At 37.6% G+C, this 26,502-nt stretch overlaps 2 protein-coding genes across 2 annotated transcripts in view; both read left to right on the top strand.

The window, feature by feature from the left end:
* The window catches only part of BEND6 (BEN domain containing 6), a 32,162-nt gene extending 28,765 nt beyond the window's left edge, over nt 1-3,397 (top strand). Inside the window, exon 6 of the mRNA XM_007471188.1 lies at nt 2,922-3,397. The gene's annotated coding sequence lies outside the window, so the exon portion shown is untranslated. The remainder of the gene's footprint in view (nt 1-2,921) is intronic.
* A 7,142-nt stretch (nt 3,398-10,539) lies between these two features.
* On the top strand, nt 10,540-18,346 carry KIAA1586 (KIAA1586 ortholog). The gene is given in 6 exon segments (XM_007471198.1): nt 10,540-10,560; nt 11,085-11,168; nt 14,536-14,616; nt 16,165-16,989; nt 16,992-18,072; nt 18,075-18,346. Coding segments are annotated over 6 exon segments (2,364 nt in total).
* Nucleotides 18,347-26,502: the final 8,156 nt, after the last annotated feature.

Below are 26,502 nucleotides of genomic sequence, written 5' to 3'. Positions count from 1 at the left end.
AAGATGCTACCAGAAAACTACTAGAGCTAATCAATGGATTTGGTAAAGTAGCAGAATACAAAATTAATGCACAGAAATCTCTTCCATTCCTATACATTAATGATGAAAAATCTGAAAGAGAAATCAAGGAAACACTTCCATTTACCATTGCAACAAAAAGAATAAAATACCGAGGAATGAACCTACCTAAGGAGACAAAAAACCTGTATGCAGAAAACTATAAGACACTGATGAAAGAAATTAAAGATGACACAAACAGATGGAAAGATATACCATGTTCTTGTACTGGAAGAATCAACACTGTGAAAATGACCATACTACCCAAAGCAATCTACAGATTCAATGCAATCCCTATCACACTACCAATGGCATTTTTCACAGAACTAGAACAAAAAATTTCACAATTTGTATGGAAACACAAAAGACCCCGAACAGCCAAAGCAATCTTGAGAAAGAAAAATGGAGCTGGAGGAATCAGGCTCCTGGACTTCAGACTATACTACAAAGCTACAGTAGTCAAGACAGTATGGTACTGGCACAAAAACAGAAATATAGATCAATGGAACAGGATAGCAAGCCCAGAGATAAGCCCACACACATATGGTCACCTTATTTTTGATAAAGGAGGCAAGAATATACAATGGAGAAAAGACAGCCTGTTCAATAAGTGGTGCTGGGAAAACTGGACAGGTACATGTAAAAGAATGAAATTAGAACACTCCCTAACACCATACACAAAAATAAACTCAAAATGGATTAAAGACCTAAATGTAAGACCAGACACTATCAAACTCTTAGAGGAAAACATAGGCAGAACACTCTATGACATACATCACAGCAAGATCCTTTTTGACCCACCTCCTAGAGAAATGGAAATAAAACCAAAAATAAACAAATGGGACCTAGTGAAACTTAAAAGCTTTTGTACAGCAAAGGAAACCATAAACAAGACAAAAAGACAACCCTCAGAATGGGAGAATATATTTGCAAATGAAGCAACCCACAAAGGATTAATCTCTAAAATTTATAAGCAGCTCATGCAGCTCAATATCAAAGAAACAAACAACTCAATCCAAAAATGGGCAGAAGACCTAAATAGACATTTCTCAAAAGAAGACATACAGATTGCCAACAAACACATGAAAGAATGCTCAACATCACTAATCATTAGAGAAATGCAAATCAAAACTATAATGAGGTATCACCTCACACCAGTCAGAATGGCCATCATCAAAAAATCTAAAAACAATAAATGCTAGAGAGGGTGTGGGGAAAAGGGAACCCTCTTGCACTGCTGGTGGGAATGTAAATTGATACAGCCACTATGGAGAACAGTATGGAGGTTCCTTAAAAAACTAAAATTAGAACTACCATAGGACCCAGCAATCTCACCACTGGGCATATACCCTGAGAAAACCATAATTCAAAAGGGTCATGTACCACAATGTTCATTGCAGCTCTACTTACAATAGCCAGGACATGGAAGCAACCTAAGTGTCTATCGACAGATGAATGGATAAAGATGTGGCACATATATACAACGGAATATTACTCAGCCATAAAAAGAAATGAAATTGAGTTATTTGTAGTAGGGTGGATGGACCTAGAGTCTGTCATACAGAGTGAAGTAAGTCAGAAAGAAGAAAACAAATACCATATGCTAACACATATATATGGAATCTAAAAAAAAAAAAAAAAAGGTTCTGATGAACCTAGGGGCAGGACAGGAATAAAGATGCAGATGTAGAGAATGGACCTGAGGACACGGGAAGGGGAAGGGGAAGCTGGGACGAAGTGAAAGAGTGGCATGGACATATACACACTACCAAATGTAAAACAAGTAGCTAGTGGGAAGTAGCCGCATAGCACAGGGAGATCAGCTCGGTGCTTTGTGACACCTAGAGGGGTGGGATAGGAAGGATGGGAGGGAGATGCAAGAGGGAGGAGATATGGGAATATATGTATATGTATAGCTGATTCACTTTGTTATAAAGCAGAAACTAACACACCATTGTAAAGCAATTATACTCCAATAAAAATGTTAAAAAAAAATGGGTAGAGGACCTGAACACACATTTTTCCAAAGAAGACATACAGATGGCCAACAGGCACATGAAAAGATGCTCAACATCACTAATCATCAGGGAAACTCAAATCAAAACCACAATGAGCTATCACCTCACACCTACCAGAATAGCTGTTATCAAAAAGACAACAAATAACAAATTGTGGAGAAAAGGGAACCATCATACACTGTCAATAGGAATGTAAATTGGTGCAACCACTATGCAAAACAGTAAGGAGAGTCCTGAAATAATTAAAAATAGAAGTACCATACAGTCCAGCAATTCAACTTCTGGATATTTTTCCAAAGAAAACAAAAACACTAATTTGAAAGGATATATGCACCCCCTTATGTTAATTGCAGCATTATTTACAATAGCCAATATATGGAAGCACCCCAAGTGTCCATTGATAGATGAATGGATAAAGAAGATATATATATGACAGAGGCAAGGCAGATTTGGGAAATTTCCTGATAGTTAAACAATCAATAAGTGTTACCAAAGAGTGACAAACAGAATTGTTGATAATATTTTAAGATGGGCATGTGGGGATCATTAATTTTCCTTTGTGTGTTTGAGTTTTTTAAAAGTCTTGTGAGATAAAAATATATGTTAAATATTTTAGTTGTTATCTATGCTGGAATTCTTCTGAATAGATCATAAAATAATTCCTAAGTCACCTCAACAATAATTGTTCTTATTAACAATTTTGTATTTTTAAGCAAAAATTTGTAGTTGACACAAAGATAAATAACTCATACTGTTATTATATTATTATAACCTAAAAACTGTTAAAAATACTATAAGAACTCTAACATAAATTTGCTCTTTTTTTTTTTAACTTACTTTTTATAGGTATTATAGTTACCTGAAACAAAAGAACCTTCAGTAGTAAATCTAACATTGGATTTTGCTGGAGACTCTGCAGCCTCCCTGGCAGTGAGCACAGGGACAGGTGCAGTGACAGGCTGGGAGAAACCTGTGACATTGTTGGGCCACGCTGATGGAGCACAAGCTTGTGAAGAAGCTGCATGTAGATTCTACCCTCAGTACCAGTGAGGCATCAAACCAGAGAATTTCTACCAGGCCCATGAGCATGCAATATGGTTTCTTGGAAATATGCACTTTCCTGCCCCAAAGTGGTCCTTTGTACAGCTAACCTAACAGGAAAATCAGAGCTCTTATCCTAGCAACAAAAACTTTAACCCCTAAGATTCATCATTGTCCTAATCAATCCCTGTACGTTTATTATTACCAATGACTCTCCATTTTAGCTTTTGGATCTTTAGTATAAGCACACGTTTGGAAAAGTAAACAGTGAAATAATCAATGTTCACAAACATGACAGCAGCAAAATCAGCCTAAAATCTGATAATCATATCTAATGAAGTAATAGAGTTTTGGCAATAAGATTACAGGATTATTCTGTTACATAAAATTGTATAAAATAAGAATCTGAAAAAATGAGAACAGCAAGACCTTTTTATTTGAATATTAAACTATTCCACTGTGCTCCTGAAAAAGAAATAAACCCAAGTTTTCGTGATTGTTAAAACAATGCATCAACTTTTTAAAAAATCTTTTTTCATGTTTGTTTGTTTACATGCTTCTAACTTTTTATTGCCCAAAGTATATTAAATATGCATGTGTAATACAAAACATCAAACTGCTACATTGCTTAGTTTTAACTGATTTGTTTTCATAGTATCAGAAGAGAAAATAATTGAAAACAAAATCATATGGGTTTAGTAATCACACATATATACAAATACCATTTTGTAAATGAATAAAGGATAAAACATTCTTTATCAACAGGCTTCTCGTTTGATATCAGGTTGTCACATGTGACAACTGTACAATGTCAAGCCATGCTTCTTCAGTGCACAAGGCCATGTTCAAACTTGGAAAGGAGGATGAATATGATGGTTAAAAAGTCCAGTACTGTGGACCCAGGAACATTCCATAAATGTTGCTTGATAACAATATGGTTGTACACAATAAATATTCTTAAGGAAATAACATGTTAACATTTGCTACTTTTACTTAAATATAAATAAATCCCATTGAAAACATAAAAAGCATTTGCTTTTTTCTTATTAATGTATAAAATCCAGGGAGAAAATCATTTTCTAGGCTGATGGCTTCTTTACATAATACAGGGGTGCCTGTATCTTTTCGAATTAGAGTTTTGTCTGGGTATATGCCCAGAAGTGGAATTGCTAGATCCTATGGCAACTGTATTTTCAGTTTTTTAAGGAACCTCCATACTGTTCTCCATAGTGGCTGCACCCATTTACCTCCCCACCAACAGTGTAGGAGGGTTCCCTTTTCTCCACACCCTCTCCAGCATTTATTATTTGTAGACTTTTTAAAAAGATTTAAAAAAACCTAAAAATATAAAAATAAAAAGCTTCATATATTGAACGATCATATATGCTTGTCAAATAAGAGCTGAGGTGAATTTTTTCTAATTCAGTATCTGCAATGTCATTGTCTGCTCTCTGGGTTTTAATTTTGTGGTCACCTGATAGACCATCCACTGGAAGTGTATGTCCATGTTCATTCTGTGGGCTCTGGTCATTGTGAGGTGGAGCCTGGGCAGGGCTAATCATCCTGGGGGTCAATAACAAATATCAGTGCTCCTGTTCCTTGGTTATAGTCAAATACAGGGTCAAAATGTCAACGTGTCTCAGGAAGTCCCAAATCTGAAAATTAACAAAGCAGTTAAAACCTACAGCTAACATTATACATCATGATGGAAGACTGAATACTTTCCCTCTAAAGTCAGAAACAAGTCAAGAATGTTCATTCTCACCACATATAGTCAAGATTATTTTGGAGCTTCTAACTAGTTCAATAAACCGAGGAAAGAAATAAAAGGTATTCAGGGGACTTCCTTGGTGGTGCAGTGGATGACTCCACACTCCCAATGCAGGGGGCCTGGGTTTGATCCCTGGTCAGGGAACTAGATCCCACATGCATGCCACAACTAAGGAGCCCATGAGCCGCAATTAAGGAGCCCACGAGCCACAACGAAGGAGCCTGCGAGCCGCAACTAAGGAACATGCCTGCCGCAACTAAGACTTGGTGCAACCAAAAAAAAGAGTCAGTGGAATGTGCAAAGTCTTTAAAAATAAATAAATAAAAGGTATTCAGATTGGAAAAGAAGCAGAAAAACTGTCTTTATTCATAGACAACAAGTTTATCTATGCAGATGATCTAAGGGAATCTCCAAACAGGTATTAGAACTAAAGAGCAAAAAAAGTGTAAAAAAAAAAAAGCACTAAAAAAATGAGTTCAGCAAAGTTGCAAGATACAAGATCAATTTACAGAAATCATTGTATTTCAGCTGTCGGGTCAGCAAGATGGCAGAATAGGAGTTTTCTACCATCATCTTCATCCATGGATGAGACTATCTTTGTGGGAGCCCAGGGGTCCAGCAGAGAAGTTCCAGCACACCATTGAACAAAAAAATCCAAGAATAGATGGACTGAAGATGGTAAGAACAGTTTCACTTTCCCCACATCACCACTCCCCCAAGGTGGCACAGCTTAGTACCAAGAGAAACCCCCTTGGCCCATAATTTCTCCCATGGGGGTAAGTGAGAGGTAGTGAATGAGCTGGTCCACCCAAGCCATGCTGAACGCTGCCTAAGAGGCCCACTTCTTTCTTGCCTACCCAGAATCCCGAGGTATTTGACATGGCTAGATAGGGGAGAGGCTGGGTGCAGGGAAGAGAGATGGGAATTACAGAAACCAGGACCCAGACTCAACAAAGGGCTGAGGATCCTACTGACTGACAGACTCCACCAGGAGGCCTGCCCACCAGCCCCCTGGGACATCTCACATGCAGACCCCCACAAATGGGACAACCCCACTGGTCTGTTCATAGATTGTAAGAATAATATTGTTAAAATGTCCTTAAATGATCTACAGATTCAATTATAATCTCTATCAAAATCCCAATGGCATTTTCATGAAATAGAACAAACACTCCTAAAATTCCTATGGAACCACAAAAGCCACTGAATAGCCAAAGAAATCATGAGAAAGAACAAAAGCTGAACACATCACAATTCCTGATTTAAAGTTATATTACAAAGCTATAGTAATCAAAACAATATAGTAATGGCATAAAAACAGACACATAGACCAACAGAACAGTATTGAAAGCCTAGAAATAAAACCACCCATATATCAACAACTAATCTTTGACATAGGCATCAAGAACACACAATGGGGAAACAATTGTCTCTTCAATATATGGTGTTGGGAAAACTGGATATTCACATGCAAAAAATAAAATTGGACCCTTATCTTACTGTATACACAAAAATTAATTCAAACTAAATTAAAGACTTAAATGTAAATCCTGAAACTGAAAAACTAATAGAAGAAAATGTAGGGGGAAAGCTCATTGACACTGGTCTTGGCAATGATATTTTTGGATATGACACCAAAAGCACAGACAACAAAAGCAAAAATAAACAAGTGAACTGCATCAAACTAAAAAGTTTCTGCCACAGCAAAGGAAACTATCAACAAAACAAAAAGGCAACCTACAGAAGGGAAGAAAATATTTGTAAACCATAAACCAAATCTCTTTAAAGAGAGATTAACATCCAAATATATAAGGAACTCATACAACTCAATAGCAAAAAACCAAATAATCTAAAAATGAGCAAAGGACCTGACCTTATTTTTCCAAAGAAAACATAAAAATGGCCAACAGTTATATGAAAAGGTGCTTAATGTCATTAATCATCAGAGAAATGCAAAGCAAAACCACAGTGAAATATCACCTTACCCCTGTTAAGATGGTTATTATAAAAAAGACAAGAAATAATAGGGGCTGGCAAGTATGTGGAGAAAAGGGAACCCTTGTGCACTGTTGGTGGGAATGTAAATTGATACAGTCACTATGGAAAATAGTATGGAGATTCCTCAAAAAATTAAAAACAGAACTATTATACCATCTAGCATATACCTTCTGGGTATATATGCGAAGGAAATAAAATCTGTATCTCAAAGAGATATATGCACTCCAGTGTTCAATGCACCATTATTATGTTAACCAAGACATGGAAACAACCTAAATGTCTGTTGACAGATGACTGGATAAAGACAATATGGTACACATACACAGTGGAATACTCTTCCACCTTAGAAAAGAAGGAAATCCTGCCATTTACAGCAATGTGGATGAACCTGGAGGACATTATGCTAAGTGAAATAAGCCAAACACATAAGGATAAATACCACATGATCTCATGTGTGGAATCTAAAAAAGATGAACTCATTGAAACAGAGAGCAGAATGGTGGCTACCATGGGCTGTGGGGGTGGGGGAAATGAGGAGATGTTGGTCCAAGGGTACAAACTTCCAGTTATACGATGAGTAAGTTCTGGAGACCTAACATAGATAGCATGGTGACTATAGTTAACAATAATGTATTGTATACTTGAAATTTGCTAAGAGAGTAGATCTTAAGTGCTCTCACCACGCACACACACAAAATGGTAACTATGTGAGTTGACAGATATCTTAATTAGTTTGATTGTGGTAATCTTTTCACAATGTGTAATAATATCGAAACATCATGTGGCACACCTAAATGTATACAATTTTTATTTGTCAATTATATTTTAATAAAGCTAGAGAAAAATCTGTTTTATTTCTGTAATAATAATGAACAATCAGAAATTGAAATTTGAGAAATCATACCAGTTACAATACCATCAAAAAATATGAAATACTTAGCAATTAATCTGACAGGATATATAAGAAGATACAAAATATAAGATACAAGATAACATCTGACAGTGAAAACTACAAAATGTTGCTGAGATAAGTTAAACACCTACAACAATTAGATAAACAAGAAGATAAAGCTGAAAGACTAACACTATTTGATTTTAAGACTTAATGCAAAACTACAGTAATCAAGATGGTGTGGTACTGGTGTCAAGATAGATAAATTCATCAGTAGAATGTAACTGAAAGTTCAGAAACAGACCCACGTGAATATGGACAACTGGTATTTGACAAAGGTGCAAAGGCAATTCAAATGAAAACTATTCTTTTCAACAGCTGGTCCTGGCACAATGGTATATACATATGCATACCTCACACCATATACAAAAATGAATTCTAAATGTACCACAGACCTAAAATTAAAACCTAATTCTAAATATTTCAGAATAAAACAAAGAAGAATATTTGTAATCTTGCTTAGATACACCATCACCAAAAAAAAAAATTGATAAATTAGACTTCATCAAATGTAAGAACTTTCCTTTGAAAGACAATTTTAAGAAAATGGAAAGAAAAGCCACAGACTGGGAGAAAATATTTGCAAATCACATATCTGTTAAGGACTTGTACCCATAATAAATAAATAATTTTCAAAATTCGATAAGAAAATAAATAACTCATTTAAATAACAGACAGAAGGTCTTAACAGACACTACCAGTGAAGACATACCGATGGCAAAGGAACACATAAAAAGATGCTCAACATTATTACGTTATTAGTCATTAGGTTAATGCAAATTAAGATTACAATGCAGGGGACTTCTCTGGTGGTGCAGTGAATAACACTCCATGCTCCGAATGCAGGGGTCCTGGGTTCGATCCCTGGTCAGGGAACTAGATCCCACATGCATGCCACAACTAAGGAGCCCTGAAGTTGCAACTAAGGAACCCACCTGCCGCAACTAAGACGTGGTGCAACCAAATAAATAAATACATATTTTAAAAAAATATCACAATGCAATATCACTACATACCTATTAGAATATCTTAAATGGAAAAGACCATCTCCTCAACAATTACTGAAATGAAGGGCATGAGCACATTAGGGCTCTAGGCACATACGTGCTGCTGTTTACCAAGAGCTTAACTGAAAAACTCCCAACGGCAACCTATCACAGTGCGTTTCTATTGAGCTCTTACCAGCAGACTAAGAAAATCTTTTTTTTTTTTTTTTTTTTTTGCGGTACGCGGGCCTCTCACTGTTGTGGCCTCTCCCGTTGCGGAGAACAGGCTCCGGACGCGCAGGCTCAGCGGCCACGGGTCACAGGCTCAGCTGCTCCGCGGCATGTGGGATCTTCCCGGACCGGGGCACGAACCCGAGTACCCTGCATCGGCAGGCAGACTCTCAACCGCTGCGCCACCAGGGAAGACCCTATGAAAATCTTTTAAATGCAAACCTCTCCTAGACATTTAAGGGATTTAGAAATGGTTAATTTACCTGTGGCTTTTGGGGAGATCATCATGGTAGGTCCCTCCTGTTCTCAACTTTCTTTTACAAGCCCCAAATTTAGTTGGAACAAGTGCACTTTGTGAAAATGCAAAAAATGTAACAGTTGTATCTAATACCACCTATGAACATAATGTCATGTGCTCATTTAGACCGGCAAAAACGGACCTCCGACGAGAAATTAAATGTCTGCTGGGCTTAAATATCACACAAACATTAAAGTCAGCTTAAACATTAACAAGGGACAATATCTCTACCAAAGAAATACGGCACAAAGTCAAAGTGACTTTGATAACTACTGCTTTCTTATTTGCTCAATGAGAAGCTTTGTTCTCTAAAATCAGACTGTGAGATACTTTGTTCTTTGAAAATGTATCAGTAAGAATGAATTGCCCCTCTCTTGTCTGGTCTCTTTGATATAGAGAACCAGCCTCATATCTCACACCTGGCACAGGGGTTTCTGGATACATCATTTAGTATCTATCTTAATTTGTAGCTCCCAAGTTACCAAGACCTTTGCAGTCCAGACCTAATGTTGAACTCTTTACACGCAGCCCTATAATTGCTTTTGACCCTATCAGAACAGTTTCTCTGACATTTCACCTACCTAAACCCTTCCTTAAAATCTCATAACTCCATTCCTTTGTCTCCTGAGGTTATTCCGCTGTATGGCCTCGCTCACTGCAGTCCAGGGTCAGAATCATAAAGGTGATTCTGTGGGAATACAGGTTCGTCGGACTACAGGTGATCTTAGGCTGATGGGGAAAGGAGGAAAAGCTTTACATGTCCTCAGATAATACCTGTTTTCACACATTTTATCTATTCACAATCGTTTGTGTGTTTTTTAAAGAAAATGGTTGGACATGATTTCACTAGTAAGCATTCTAACACCATTGATCTATTATATAAGCCACAATTTTGTTCTAAAACAGAAAACAGAGAGAGAAGTTAGGAGAGACAGGTCACCTAATGATTCCACTTGAGCGGCAAAAGCTTCTCGAGGAGCGCATGCGCAGTAGCTCAGTCTTCCCGCGCCCCTCCGCGCGCGGAGCTGTCTCGGCGCGGCCGGAACTACAGTTCCCAGCGGCCCGCGCGGCGGGCGAGGGTGTCCGGAACTATGGGAGGCCAGGCCCCGCGGGGCTATTGCGCCTCTGCCCACGGGAAGCGGTTTGCAGCCCTTTCTGCCGGCGGTGGCGGAGGCGGCGGCGGGGAGATGGAAGACCCAGGGTCGGAGGTGAGTAGCGGGTTGGGCCCGGCCTTGTGCAGAGTCCGGGGGGTGCTGGGCGGGACCTGGGGGGCTTAGGGGGCCTGGGGAGCTTAGGGTGCCCGGGGGCCTAGGAGGCCTGGGGGTCTGGGAGCCTGGGCCTGGAGGGTTTGGGATCTGGGGCCTGGCGGACTAGGGGCCTAGGGGTCTGGAGGCCTAGAGTTTGGGGCCTAGAGTCTGGGACCTGGGGACCTAGTGGGCCTGGGGGAGAGGGCCCCGCAGCAACAGTGGCCTCCCGGCTCGGGGACCGCTGCTCGGCGCGGGCGCGGCGTGGGTTCCGAGGCCGACTGCCTCTTGGGGGAGCGTGCTCCCTGCTCCTCGGGGAGAAGGGATGCGGAGGGGCCCCTGCGGTCCACGGACGCGAGCTCGGGCTCGCGGAGGCTGGGGCTCCGTTAGGTCTCCGCGAGAACTTTCCTTCTTCGTTCCCTTAGGAAAAATCTCCTTCTGTAGGTGCGCAGTTGTCTAGATAACCGTGTTTTGGCTTATTTTTATAGATAATGGAATGTGTCCCTCTGGATGGGCTTGAGGCGTCCGAGTCAACACCCGAGGAAAATGAAGATGACATTCAGTTTGTTAGTGTAAGTAGCGACGATATTCGGGTTTTTCCGAGTCAGAGACTATGCGTGATAAGCCGTGATGTGATTACCCCTCACCTGTTTGTTCATCATGCAGCAAACGTGTGTGACTGTCTGATATGGACTGTACACTGTGGAGCAGGGCATAGGAGTAGGGAATTTGCCCGAAGAGGTGTCTGAGCAGCCCCAGTAGGCATCACAAAGCCTGTGGCCTGCGGTGCGTGTTGTACCCTGAATCTCGCCTCTCCGCCTGCACTTAGAGCCGTTCATGTACGCAGGGTTGTGGTCTCCTAAGAGTGTTTTGAAATGAGACAAGAGTAACTTCTAAAAGATAGCACACAGGTTAGGGAGAAGGGGCGGCTAGTGATGAGGAATGAGGTAGAAAACCAGAAGAGCTGCAGGAACTCAACTTCTGAGCCTGTGTGTCTCCATAACGTGAAGGCGGGTGGCTTGAAGACTTCACTAAGCTCCGAGCTCATCCTGTTACAGCACAGTCCAGCAGGAGAGGTTCACAATGAAGGGCCCGTATCACCAGGAGCATCCTGAATCTTTGTTTTTATTCCCTTCGGACAGTAGTTTTCAAGCATTAGTAAGTAGAAGTGTGTGGATTCCCGGACCTCACTCCAGACCTATGGAATCAGAAATGGGAGGTGTGGCCCAGGAATCTTGATGCTGGTGCAAATGCAGGGGTGTATGAAGCTGTGAACACACTTTGTAAAACATTGGTTGCAAAAACCAATGTATCATAGCAGGGGGTGCTATGATACATTTGAGGATAATTTCCACCCCACACTGTTAAAATTTTACAAAGGCTCTGCTTAAAGTAGTATCTTAGTTAGCTAGAGAATATTTCTACTGTGAATGACTCTTTTTGAATATTGTAGTTAGTTGAGGTTTGCTGTTAAAGGTTTATAATCTCTTTTAAAGGTTTGCCTGTTTAATGTTTGTGTGTTTCTTAGTTGCTGTAGGTTTACGGCAACCATGTAATTGACTTGTTTTTATATTTTTTTTTCAGGTTTTTTTGACATCTTTATTGGAGTATAATTGCTTTACAGTGGTGTGTTAGTTTCTGCTTTATAACAAAATGAATCAGCTGTACATACACATATATCCCCATATCTCCTTCCTCTTGCAAATGACTTGTTTTTAAATCAAACAAAATTCCCTCTCTAAAGGTTGTGGTAACATTGTTTTTATGTTCTAGTAGGGTTATATAGAATTTCTTTAAAAGATCAAGGTCTTCTTCACCACAGTAGTGCATGTGGTACTTTTTTCTTGACACTTGGAACTTTTATAAATTTGGGGATACCAAGAAGGATTGTATGCTGACTTTGCCTCCCCATGTGGTGAGGAGTAAGTGATGTAGCTGTGGAAATTGAAGAGCCATGATGTCTGTTTTTGTACTGAAAAACATTTGGAAAGAGGATTGCAGGGGTCATTAGGAAAAATAATTTAGGTTCTTCCTGACCGTGGTATAAAGACAGTGAATAAGATACGATGACCTTGATGGTGTTTTGTGCAACTCTAGCTAGGCGTGACACAAGTGTTGATGATTTGTGTGCCTTATTTTGAGAAACACAGTAGGATTCTACAAAATTAAGGTTGGAGAAATAAATGGGTGTAATTTTGTGTCATACTCTCAGGATTAAATGCATAATCATGTTGTAAATTCTGACTGAGTTAATATATCAGCTTGTGTTAAGGTGAGGTTTAGAAATCTTAATTTAAATTTTATTTTAAATATAGAGAATTTTTTGTATCTTTGCATCCAGAGTAGTATACATCCAGCTTGATAGAACCTCTTAGAAATAGCCTTGTTTACAATTAGAGGATTGAAGATTTGACAGCTCAGTAAGAAATGAATTATATGCACTGAGTGGAATTGCAGTACGAGAAAAATCTAGTAAAAATATTTCTGTTGCATTTAAATGGTGCCACATAAAAATGATCATTTAATTCTACTTTAAACTACATTCAGATCAGAATTTACTTCCTCTCACCCCATCCTATGCTGGGTTCCATCAGGATGTGTTTATTACTATGTTTTTTATAGTACCATCCAAAAACGATGAAATGCTACTGGGTACAATGCTCTGCTTGAGGGTTCTCAGATACAAAAAAATTTTTGTGTTCTTTTTATATCTTTTATCAAGAAGTATGTTACTACTTGACGTATTCTGGTTTGGATTTCTTAGTTTTTTCGTATAAATCTTATTTTCCAGCCTCAGTCTGCATTGTGGCACAGCATCCTCTTTGTATGTTGCCATATACATAAGCCCCAAACTAAACACAATATGCTGAAAGAAAGGAATGATGAAAATTGGGGAGTACAGAAGGAGATCTTATCTTTGGTGTAAATTTTCCTGAAGTGCAGTGTACATACAGAAGAGGGTACTTGCTCATTATTCTCCTTGCCCTCACTCTACTTTAGTATTAAATTACCATTTGTCTGCATTGGTTTTCTTCTTAACTGATCATCCCACATTTCATACTCTCTTAATCTTCTTCTTCTTCTTTTTTTTTTAAATAATGAGCAGTTCAAGTTTATTTTTTATTTTTTAAAATATTTATTTATTTGGCTGTGCTGGGTCTTGGTTGCGGCATGCAGGATCTTCTTTGCAGCATGTGGGATCTTTATTGTGGCCTGCGGGATCTTTTTTTAGTTGTGGCCCACGGGATCTTTGGTTGAGGCACATGGGATCTTTAGTTATGGCATGTGGGATCTAGTTCCCTGACCAGGGATTGAACCTGGGCCCCCTACATTGGGAGCATGGAGTCTTAGGGAAGTCCTGTCTCCTAATCTTCTTGAAGCACAGCTTTAATGTGGTTCCCGTCTCAACACTACTAGTTGATTCCTTTGCCTGTAAAATAAAATCTAGGTTTTCAACTGGGGTATTTAAGGACTGGTCTATGTTGAAGGTAGTATGTGTGTAAAGAAAAGATTGAAGAGATTTGATATTTGGTTGCATAAGGATATGGAGGATGAAGCAGAGATATCAAAGAACTCCATGCTTTTGAGCTTAGATATGTAAAAGATTATTGATAACCATCCCAGTTAAAAAGTACTGTACCATGGTATCTGTGTCTTTTTAACATTATCCCTGGTCTATTTCCCGTTTCCAAAGGAGTACATGGCTTTTTTCCTCTATATAGATTTAGGCTCTTTTTGGGTTTTGTCATCGTTGCATATTGGTCTTCTCTGAATCTTTACCTCTGCTGGTTCTGTTTCTGATTATTTTGCACCACCGGTGAGGCCACCTCTTCACAGGAATTCTTGCTAATTCCAACCAAAAAGCCCCTAGTGATTATAAAGGCACATTTGGTTTGAATGATTGTTAATGACTTGTAAATTTGCTGACTTCCTTTTTAGGAGGGACCATCAAGACCTGTTCTTGAATACATTGATCTGGTCTGTGGTGATGATAAAGAGTGTAGCACCTATCATAGTGATGTAAGTATATTATATTTGTGTTTCTTCAGTTGTGTCATTAAGTGCAGTATGTGCTGGAGGTGTGTTTGTTAAATTTGAGCTGATTGTTAAATGTAGCCATTATTAAAAATTCAAGTATAACTCAGCCATAAGAAAGAATGAAATAATGCCATTTGCAGCAACATGGATAGACCTAGAGATTATCATACTAAGTGAAGTAAGTCAGAAGGAGAAAGACAAACACCATATGATACCACTTATATATGGAATCTAAAATATGATACAAATGAACTTATTTACCAAACAGAAACAGACTCACAGACATAGAAAACAAATTTATGGTTACCGAAGGGGAAAGATAGGAGAGGGATGAATTAGGAGTTAGGAATTTGCAGATACTAACTACTGTATATAAAGTGGATAAACAACAAGGTTCTACTGTATTTTGTAATAACCTATAATGGAAAAGAATGTGAAAAAGAATATATATAACTGAATCACTTTGCTGTACGCCAGAAACTAACATAATGTTGTAAATCAACTATACATCAATTTAAAAATTCAAGTATATAAAAACTTAAAAGTAAATAGATTATCATGTTTAAGGTAATAGATGCTCAAAACTCTCATACCCTAATATCTACACACTTGAGGTTATTTACATCTGTTGTACTGTGTGGTAGGAATATGGTATAACAATGTGCTCCTGAAGGAAGATGGAAGTGTTTACAGCACGGCAATTGGCAAACTATTGTACAGAGCAGGGCGTGATTTATTATTTGTTGATTGTCTAAACTGAAGGAAGTGATGGATGAAATGTTAATGCAGATTAAGCCTAAAAACATAAGTCTCTAACTACTAGACTCTATGCTATACAAAAAATTGAGGAAATCTTGCAGTATTTGAAAACTCTTCATTGATTCAACAAAGATGTTGATGTTATCATTGATGAATGAGTGGAGTTCTGATATACATCTTTTTTTACATTCTTCTTAATAATGTAAATGAAAGTATCAACCACTTTTCACACTAGAACTATACTTGTAAATCATATGAGCAACTTTTCTGTTGAATTGGATGATCATCAAAAGTTCAGTCAGGGGCTTCCCTGGTGGCGCAGTGGTTGAGAGTCCGCCTGCCGATGCAGGGGACACGGGTTCGTGCCCCGGTCCGGGAAGATCCCACATGCCGCGGAGTGGCTGGGCCCGTGAGCCATGGCTGCTGAGCCTGCGCGTCCGGAGCCTGTGCTCCGCAATGGGAGAGGCCACAACAGTGAGAGGCCCGCGTACTGCAAAAAAACAAAAACAAACAAACAAAAAAACAAAACGAAAAGTTCAGTCAGATTTTGTGACATTATTATTGGCTATAGAATTTAAAAAACTGATAGTGCATTTTTCAAGAAATAGCAAGTCATATTGAAATTATAGGTATAAACTGAAAATCAAGGTAAGTATTCTAGTTTAAAATTTATTTCTAAAATTATATAAAGAAATCATTAACAGAAGTTTTTACATTAACCCTAAAAGTGTTTTCATGACTTTTACTTACATATGTAAAATTATTTTTCAGATTTTGTTCCCTAAAATGCCAAAACGACAGGGTGATTTATTGCATTTTTTAAATGCGAAGAAAGTGAAAACAGGCACAGAAAGTAACAATAGGAACAAAAACTATTGTGGGTTGTCTAAGTCTAAGGAATCAAATTTCAAATATGTTGAACAACCAATCATTGAAGAAAAGCCATCATGTTCATCAAAGGAAGAAATGGATAATCTTGTGCTTCCAGATTGTTGGAATGAAAAACAAGCATTTATGTTTACAGAACAGTACGAATGGCTTGAAATAAAAGAAGGTAAATTAGGATGTAAGGATTGCTCAACAGTTCAGCATTTGGGATTGAAAGCAGAAAAGCATGTCCATGTGTCCAAGGAGTGGATTGCATATTTAGTAACCCCTAATGGCAGTAATAAAACTACTAGACAATCTTCTCTGTGAAAAAAAATTAGGGAACATGATGTTTCTAAAGCCCATGGTAAAATTCAGGATTTGTTAAAGGAATCAATTAATGACTCAGTTTCTAATTTAGTGCATAAACAAAGTAATAAAAATATTGATGCTACTGTGAAAGTTTTCAATACTGTTTATAGTTTAATAAAACATAATAGACCTTTATCTGATATTGAAGGGGCAATAGAATTACAAGAGAAAAATGGAGAGGTCAGTTGTTTAAATACACGATACAGTGCAACAAGAATAGCAGAGCATATTGCAAAAGAAATGAAGATGACGATATTTAAGAATATTATAGAAGAAAATGCCAAAATCTGTACTGTAATTGATGAGGCATCCACAGTTTCAAAGAAAAGGACCCTCGTGATTTATCTCCAGTTCAGTCCAGTACAGTTCAGTAGGTTCCTGCACCTCTTATGTTATTTGTTGCTTTAAAAGAACTGGTGTCAACCACAGCAGAGTGTATTTTCAGTACATTATTGAGTACTTTAAATGATTGTGGTTTCACTACTGAATATTTGAAAGCAAATTTAATTGCATTTTGTTCTGATGGTGCTAATACAGTGCTGGGAAGAAAGTCTGGAGTAGCTACAAAGTTGTTAGAAAATTTTCCTGAAATCATTATTTGGAACTATTTAAACCATTGATTGCACTTGTCCCTTGATTATTCAATATCTGCAACAAAACAGGTGAATCATTTAAAAATATTTCTCGATAAAATTTATTCTAATTATCATCAATCTAATAAAAATCAAAACAAGCTTTTAGAAAATGTAGCTAAAGATCTTCAAATTGAAATTGTTAAAATTGGCCGGATAATGGGACCAAAATGGGCGGCATGTAGTTTACAAGCTGCTACTGCTGTATGGCGTGCATATCCTGTATTATATATGCATTTTTCTCATTCTCATTCTGGTTTGGCAAAGAGATTAGCTAACATTAATTTCTTGCAAGACCTTGCTTTAATGATTGACATTCTTGAAGAATTTTCACTACTTTCAACTGCGTTACAGTCAAGCTCAGCTAACATTCAGAAAGCACAAAAATTGATCAAACGCACCATAAAAGCCTTGGAAAATTTAAAAATTGTTGCTGGAAAGCGTGAATCTCAAATTGAAGGTTTGATTAAGTCAGATAAGTTTAAAGATATTCCATTTAATAAAAATAATAAATTTAATGCCCTTCCTAGGAACATGTTACTAGAAAATATAATTCAACACATGAACTTACGTCTTTTATCTGACAAGAGCCATGATGAAAGTATTTTTAATTATTTTGATTTGCTAGAACCTTCTACATGGCCTTATGAAGAAATAACTTCACCATGGATAACTGGTGAAAAAAAATTATTTCATTTGTGTGAAATTTTAAAATTCGAAATTGATTTGAATGATTTTCCGGAATTTGTAAGTAATAATGTAAAGTCAAACAATGTTTCAATTCCTACAACCGTACAAAAGGCTAAAAAGATAGCACCATTGCAGTCAATAGTGCTGAAGCTGAAAGAGGTTTCAACTTAATGAACATAATTTGTACAAGGGTGAGAAATAGTTTAACAGTAGGTCATATATCAGATTTAATGACTATAAGTTTGTTGGGAAAAGAGTTAGCTGATTGGGATGCAACTCCCTTTGTAAAATCCTGGTCAAATTGCAATCACAGATTAGCTACAGATACAAGAGTTCAACAAAAGTCAACAAAAGCCTACGAGAATCAGTTGGCTATATGGAACGTACCATAAAGAGTATTGTGTGGGAATTCCCTGGTTAGGTCTTGGCACTTCACTGCCGTGGCCTGGGTTCAATGCCTGGTCAAGAAACTAAGGTCCTGCAAGCCGCGTGGCACGTCCAAAGAGAAAAGAGTATTGTATATGATTTTATCATTTGTAAATTGTATGCTGCACATCTTTTAAATACATAACATTTTTTTTTTCAAAAGCCAGTTGTTAAACTTTATTCAGCACATTGCTGTTTAAAAGGCATTCTCCAAAGAGATAAAAGTTGATTGTTTTTAGGAGCAATGGGTTTTTAGAGGTTGGTCCATGTCTGCTAGAGTGGGCCAAATACATATTTCAGGGAATCCTATACAGAAGATCCAACAATTCCATTTTTGCTTTGTTTTTTTGTGAGGATATGAAAGAGTAATATAACCCAGATAACTTCTAAGCTCTGGAAGTTATATCAAATAAAAGAGAAATGGAATAAAAACTGCAAGCCTTGTGACTTTTGTCTTTCTCATTTCCATATCTGCACTATCTAATATGGTAACCACTAGCAACATGTGGCTATTAAGCATTTGAAATGAGTTCAGTAGGACTAAGAAAGTAGATTTTTAAATTAATTTTAATTAAACAAAAACTAAAGCAGTGTGAAATATTTTTGTTGAACTCAGCTTATTTGTTTTTTTTTTTTTTTTTTTTTTATTAATTAATTAATTAATTAATTTATTTATTTTTGGCTGTGTTGGGTCTTCGTTTCTGTGCGAGGGCTTTCTCTAGTTGTGGCAAGCGGGGATCACTCTTCATCGCGGTGCGTGGGCCTCTCACTGTCGCGGCCCCTCCCGTTGTGGAGCACAGGCTCCGGACGAGCAGGCTCAACGGCCATGGCTCACGGGCCCAGCCGCTCCACGGCACGTGGGATCCTCCCAGACCGGGGCACGAACCCGCATCCCCTGCATCGGCAGGCGGACTCCCAACCACTGCGCCACCAGGGAAGCCCAGCTTATTTGTTTTTTTAAAAATACATTTAACTTTGTTACCTTGCTTAAGGTGTGATTGTTGGAATGTGCTTGTCAGACTCCATGTGCTATGTCTGGTATTACATATAAACATCACTGATTGAGTTGGTGTTGGATTCAGTGTAAATTATTTTTTACTATGAATCAATGTAACGTGTATTTATCTGAATATTTTATGCTGACAACAGGAATTACAGTGATTACTTCTGTAAATCATAATTGGTAATTGATATACTTGTTTTACTTACTATTTTTCTAGTTTAGACATGAATATGAACGAACCTTAAATTTTAAAATGAAGGCATACTGAAAAAGCAACAAGTAGAACTGCAGAAGCTAGTCCTACAACTGGGACAGTAAACAAAGACTGGAAGAAGGTATGTTGCAGATTTCACAGTGAATGACGATTGTTGTTGTGGCAGAGAAAAACAAGCTATAATTGAACAAAAAATAAGACAGTAAAGTAACAATATTGAGACAGTTCCGGCAAATGCATAATGAATGAGTGAATGAAGTTACCTTTCAAAAGTCAAAAAAGAATTGAAATTTAGTCGCCTGAAATCACAATGAAATGTCCAACAGAATTTTTTTGAACAATTTTTAAAAGGATTGAGTTTGTTAAGTTTGGCCAGATATAAAACAGCTTGGATTCTTGCATGAAAAAGAACTAGTTTTAGATAGATGGAGAGTAAAGTTCATTATTTCAGTTATAGAAATTGTTAGAAATTTATGAGTTAAAGCCTAAAAACATCTTATAAAAAAAGTACAGAGTCTTCAGTTGTCACCAAATATTGCTTGCAGAATACAGGAACTTTTAACAATATTAAAGGTTAATTGATTCAAAATCTGAAAAATTACAAGTACTTTTCTTTAGCTTTAGATGAGTTATGTAATAGAAAGTGTGCTGTCCAAGTAATACTTGGAGTGCATTTTGTCTCATAGGACTTAAAAATTTACAAAGAAATAATTTCAATTCATGGCCTGTATAGCTATATTTTAATCTTTAAATTATCAAAAGAGTTTCATCTGGATGAGAAAAAAGTACTTCTTGTCACAATAAATGGCATTCCAGCTAGGTTGGAATTTTTAAATGAGCTTGGTGTTTCCCCTATTTCTTCATTCCACTGTATGATACAGTTTGAGAGTACTTGTGCTCAGTTTTCCGAAATGATCTCTATGATGCTGTCATGGGTACAGCTGTTGGGTGTTAAGTGCTATGAGTCAACATCAGCTTACAGGATTGCTGAACAAATTAAAAGACAGTGAATTTAGTGATTTGTGTACTCTGCCAGTTGTTTGATTGTGGAAAAGTTCTACAAAACTTACTGTACCGTTAACACCAGTTCAAGATGTTCTTGCAACAACAGAAATGCTAGCCAAATATTTAATTAATAATCAGAGAGAAAATTGGGCCGTTTGTTTTCTGCTCAGTATTACACAGAATATGAATGATCTCAATTTGAAGCTCCAAGTAAGGGAAAAAGCCTACTTGTGCTACCTAGACAAGTACTAGAATTTATTTATTTATTAAAGAAAATTTTTTTTAAATATTTATTTATCTTTGGCTGCATTGGATCTACATTGCTGTGTGCGGGCTTTCTCTAGTTGCAGTGAGTGGGAGCTACTCTTACTCTTCATTGCGGTGCGTGGGCTTCTCATTGCGGTGGCTTCTCTTGTTGGGGAGCACGGGCTCTAGGCACGTGGGCTTTGTTGCTCTGTGGCACGTGGGATCTTCCCAGACCAGGGCTCCAACCCGTGTTCCCTGCATTGGCAGACGGATTCTTAACAACTGTGCCACTAGGGAAGCCTCTAGAATTTATTTTGAAATTGAAACTTTTAAAAATAAAAGAATAACTTTACACATTTTTCCAATATGAATTGGTATGCATAAGATTTTAACTGTTTTTGACAGGTAAATTCACTACAAAAACTACAAGAAAAATTTGAAAAATGTTACTTATTGATAAGTTTAGAGTTGCTTTTCAATTTACTCAGTAACTCTGAGTTCAGTGTTAGCAATACTGAGCTGACACAAGATATATTGAATTTACTTAACTTGGACAAATGTAGTTTTCAAACTGATGTGCTTTTGCTCTGAAGGCAAATCAATTTCTTTAAAACAGATAAACAGGATTTTTCCAGTGTGGATTTAAAAAGTAAAGGAAAAATTTTCTTTCAGGTACTGGCAAACTTAAATGTGTTTGGAACAGTATGGGTATGTGAATCTACTTTTTTCAACTGTAAGTTTTATGAAATTTGTGTATAGATCAAGTATTTGTGATGAAAAAAGGCATTCAGATGAATTGAGATGAGCTTTAAGTATAAAATACACATCAGATTTTAAAGACTTAGCATGTAAATCATCCCCATTAATAACTATATTGATAACATGTTGAAATAATATTTTGGAAAAACTGAGTTAAATAAAATATTAAAATTAAATCCATCTATTTATTTTAACTTTAGAATTACATATGTAATTAGAATTACATTATAATTCTATTGGACAGTACTCTGTATCTGGCAATACTCTCAAATCTGGGTTTCTCTAATCCAGACCTCACTCTTGACTTCAAGATCCATAGTAAACTGCCTTATCATTTTCACGTGTTGTCCCATAGGTATCCAAGGTGAATATGTCCAAAGCTGAACTTATGCCTCACCATATGTGTTTTGGAGAATGGCATGACTATCCACCTAGTTTCTCAAACTCGAAACTTAGAAGATATTTGAAACCTTTTCTTTATCTTGCCTTTTCTCTCTCACCTTTTAAATATCTCTGAATCTATATTTTCCTCGCTATCATCACTGCCCTTTTTCTCTTGCTTAGAGTACAATAACTTCATAACAAGTCTCACTACCTTCATTCTTGTCCCTTCCTAATCCATCCTCCACAGTAACTCAGAAATGGCTATTCTGAAATACATGTTTATTCTTATAACTTTTGTTGGTCAAGAACATTCAGACTCATGACAGAAAACCCAACTAAATCACTTGAATGGACTTATCATTTTGAATAACAAGAAATCTGGAGATGGCTGCAGGCTTTGCTTGAGTAGCTCAGTGATATCATTGCTGTGTTACCTGGGATGCTTTTGGCCTTTCCCTTAAGGTTATAGCATGACTGGCACAGTTTTACACATGCTGGATTTAAGGCAAGAAGGCAAGGGGTGGAACAAGCCCTGGATATCAAAAAGTCAAAAGGTTTGCCAGAAGCCTTTTCAAGTAGATTTGCATTTCACTGGCAAGAACTGTATCAATGTGGCCATCCCTCATTGCAGTAGAGGCTTGGAATGTGAATTTTTACCTTTCCTAGCTTCTGTAATAAAGGTAAGCAAGGGGGGCAAGGGGAGTGGATGGTAGTTTAGCCAGTCTGTGAGGTTTACCATTTTTCTCCCCTACTGAAAATCCTTCACTAATTCCCCACTTTCTTCAAGATAGTAAAGTTCAACCTTTCTGGTTTCCTTATAATAAGAGTTTATTTTTTTTTGTCTTTTTCCCCTACTAGGTAGTGAGTTTCTTGAAAAGAGTCTATAACCCTGGTTATTAGCAATGTCTAGCACATAGTAGAAGCTCAGTAAATGCTTGCATAGTATTGTACATTTCCTACATATCAGTTCATTTTTATGAATTGTTTACATCTCCAAATATTCCTATTTCCCAGTGAACTTCTAAGGGAAATAAGATACTCTTCTGTTTTAAATTTCAGGTGTATAGTTATGCCTTATATAACCTTTCATGTTTACTTTGAAGAGAAATTGAGGTACTCTTAAAAATGAGTTGAAAATATTTCCTGTTTTTTTAATATTGTAGAGATGTTCAGGGTTTGGACAGAGAATTTTCAACAAGATTTTTATATTTAGCATTTTTTTTTATTGCAATTGATAGTGTGAAAAACAAAAACATCTTATAACCAACTTACCTTAAAATCAGTACTGCTACCTGGTTTATTGCTTAAGTTTGTGTTTTAATTTACAAGCATGTTGGTGCCAAGTGATATTTCTTTACTTGTCATGAGTTAATGAGGAAGGTGAGGAACAGTCTTAATATGAAATTTATATTCATCCAGATTAGAGGAAAATGGTGCACTTTGGTAATCCTCAGGTTTTGAGAATGGTGCAGATTTGACCAAAAAGCATGAGAAATGGTTAAATAGGCAAATATAAAATACCATTTTTTTCTTGTTAATTTCTTTAAAAGAAAGCAAACGTTGTAACATTATTTTGTCATTTGTACTAGACACATGACAATTAGAGCAGGGGTCCCCAACCCCTGGGCCATGGACTGATACTGGTCCGTAGCCTGTTATGAACTGGGCCGCACAGTAGGACATGAGCGGCGGGTGAGTGAGCAAAGCTTCATTTGCCACTCCCCATTGCTTGCATTACCGCCTGAACCACCCCTCAACACACACACAATACCCCACCCCACCCCCGCCGTGGAAAAATTGTTTTCCACAAAACCGGTTCCTGGTGCCAAAAAGGTTGGGGACTGCTGAACTAGAGCATAAAATAGTAGGGGTTAGATATAGTGAAGTATATGGTTGCAAAGTTTCTATGTATTACACGAAGTGGTACAATATTAACTACATAGAAAGAAAAGATTGTATAACTAAAAAATATAAATAAAGTGGAAGTTTTAAAAATGTTTAAATATTTTTTTAAAAGGCAGGAAAAGGTACAGAAGAACAAAACAGTGAGTACAAACAAAACTTACAATTATGTTTAAATATAGCCATAGCAATAATTACATTAAATAATAATGGTTTGGACTTCCCTGATGGTGCAGTGGTTAGGAATCTGCCTGCCAATGCACGGAACACGGGTTTGAGCCCTGGTCTGGGAGGATCCCACATGCCGCAGAGCAACTAAGCCTGTGTGCCACAACTGCTGAGCTTGCGTTCTAGAGCCTGTGAGCCACAGCTGCTGAGCCCACATGCCACAACTACTGAGGCCCGCACACCTAGAGCCTGTGCTCCGAAACACGAGAAGCCACTGCAATGGAAAGCCCTCACACCACAAAGAGTAGCCCCCGGTCGCCACAACTAGAGAAGGCCCACACATGGCAATGAAGACCCAATGCAGCCAAAAATAAATACAATAAATTTATTAAAAAATAATAATAATGGTCTAAACACACCAGTTAATAAGGCAGAGATGAACCAAAATGAATAAATAGCAAGACCCAATAATGTGTGTCTGGAGAAGATAGATATAAAATCAAAAGTTGAGGGTAAATGGATGGGGAATATACTTTGGGATTCCTCCTGCTATGTACTAGAAACCCTGAACATTGTTTATAAACATAAGAAGACTGAAAGATGGAGAGAAGGCAGACCGGCTATGAACGTTAGAACTCACAGAATGATAGAATGGTGAGTTCCCTGAGTTTTCTGTTTGCCTCATATCCCAGGCTTGGAGCTGAAGAAGCTAGCAACCTGGAAATGCCAATGGATGCAGACAAGAAAGCCCTGCAAAAAGCCTGTCTTCTCTTCAAAAGATCAGGGAGGGGCAGGTTAGCAAGACAGAAAACATATTATTTTACACAGTAACCTCTCTGCTTCAGCCAAATACCACAGAGAACACTGCAGCTTCACCCAAACCACCAAAGGCCAAGTGGGGAGCCTGGACTTCCATCTTTGCCAGCTTATAATGAAGTACCGCTGACCCGAATCCCATCCCACTGGGTTGATGTCAGAGGAGGCCTAATGGAGAGTCATGACGCTTACCTTTGCTCAGCATTAAGGAGCCCCTTCTCCCAACTTCAGGTATTAACAGAAGCTAACTAGGGAGCTTGGACTTCTTTACTACCTGGTAGTAACCAGGCAACAAACAACATCCCTCTTTCTGCTCCTAAAGTGGTGTCAGCGGAAACCAACTGAAGCAGAAAGTTTATGATCTAGAGTCTCATAATATAATAACCAATATGTCTATGTCTGTTTCAATAAAAAGTCACATGTCATTCCTAGAACCAGGAATATCTTGAGTGAAAAAGACAATAGATACCAACACTGAGCTGCCATAGATGCTAGAATTATCTGACACAGATTTTAAAGCTTCAACAAGCAATTAAGACATGTTTTTGAAACGAATGAAAACATAGAATGTCTCCGCACAAAAAAGAGGAAGTCTCAGCAAAGAAGTAGAAGATATAAAGAACCAAATGGAAATTTTAGTAATGAAAAATACAATAAGAAAATAAAAAGCTTAATGGATTGACTCAAGAGAGGAATGGATGGGACAGAGGAAGGAATCGGTGACGTTGAAGGGAAACAATAGAAATTACACAATCTGAACAAGAGAGGAAATAGACTGGGGAAAAAAAGAATCCAGCCACAGGTACCTGTGGGACTATAACAAAGAAGCTAATATTCATGTCGTCAGAGAACCAGAAGGAAAGGAGGAGGGCAGGGCTAGAAAAGTAAGATACATTGTCTGAAAACTTCCCCCATTGAGCAAAGACAAATCTCAATTCAAGAAGCTGAGTGAATTTAAGAAATCCACACCAGTTACAAAGTCAGACTTTGTAAAACTAAAGACAGAAGTCTTGACAGCACTGAGGAAGAAAGGCACCTTACATATAGAGAAAAATAAGTTGAATGACAGTAGAGGCCAGAAAGAGGCACAACATTTTTCAAATACTGACAGAACTGTCAACATAGATTATCTGGTGAAAATATCTTTCAGGAATGAAGGAGAAATCAAAACATTCTGAGGTGAAGGAAAACTAAGGAAATTTGTCTTCAACAGACCAATGCTAAAATGAACGTTTAAGGGAAGTTCTGTAAACAAACCATTAAAGGAGGAATCTGGGAACATCAGGAAGGAAGAAAATATAGTAAGTAAAAAGGGTAAGCATGAAGCAGTATTGTGTTGTTTGAAAGTGGACTTAGATTTGTTGTAAATATATGTTGCAAACACTAGAGAAACCACTAAAATTAAAAAAACATTTTTTTCAAGTATAATTGATATGCTAAGAAGATAAAATAGGATCATATAAAATGCTCAATTAAAACCAGAGAAGGGAGAAAAGATTGGAAAACAGAAACAAAAGCAAAAACAAATAAAAGGGGACTTCCTGGTGGTCCAGTGATAAAGAATCTGCCTTCCAGTGACCGGGACACAGTTTTGATATCTGATTGGGGAACTAAGATCACTTGTG

This window comes from Lipotes vexillifer, unplaced genomic scaffold (assembly GCF_000442215.2).
Source record: "Lipotes vexillifer unplaced genomic scaffold, Lipotes_vexillifer_v1.1 scaffold302, whole genome shotgun sequence".
NCBI lineage: Eukaryota > Metazoa > Chordata > Mammalia > Artiodactyla > Lipotidae > Lipotes > Lipotes vexillifer.
Note: the sequence above shows the minus strand (reverse complement) of the source record. Positions and strands in the feature narration are given on the sequence as shown.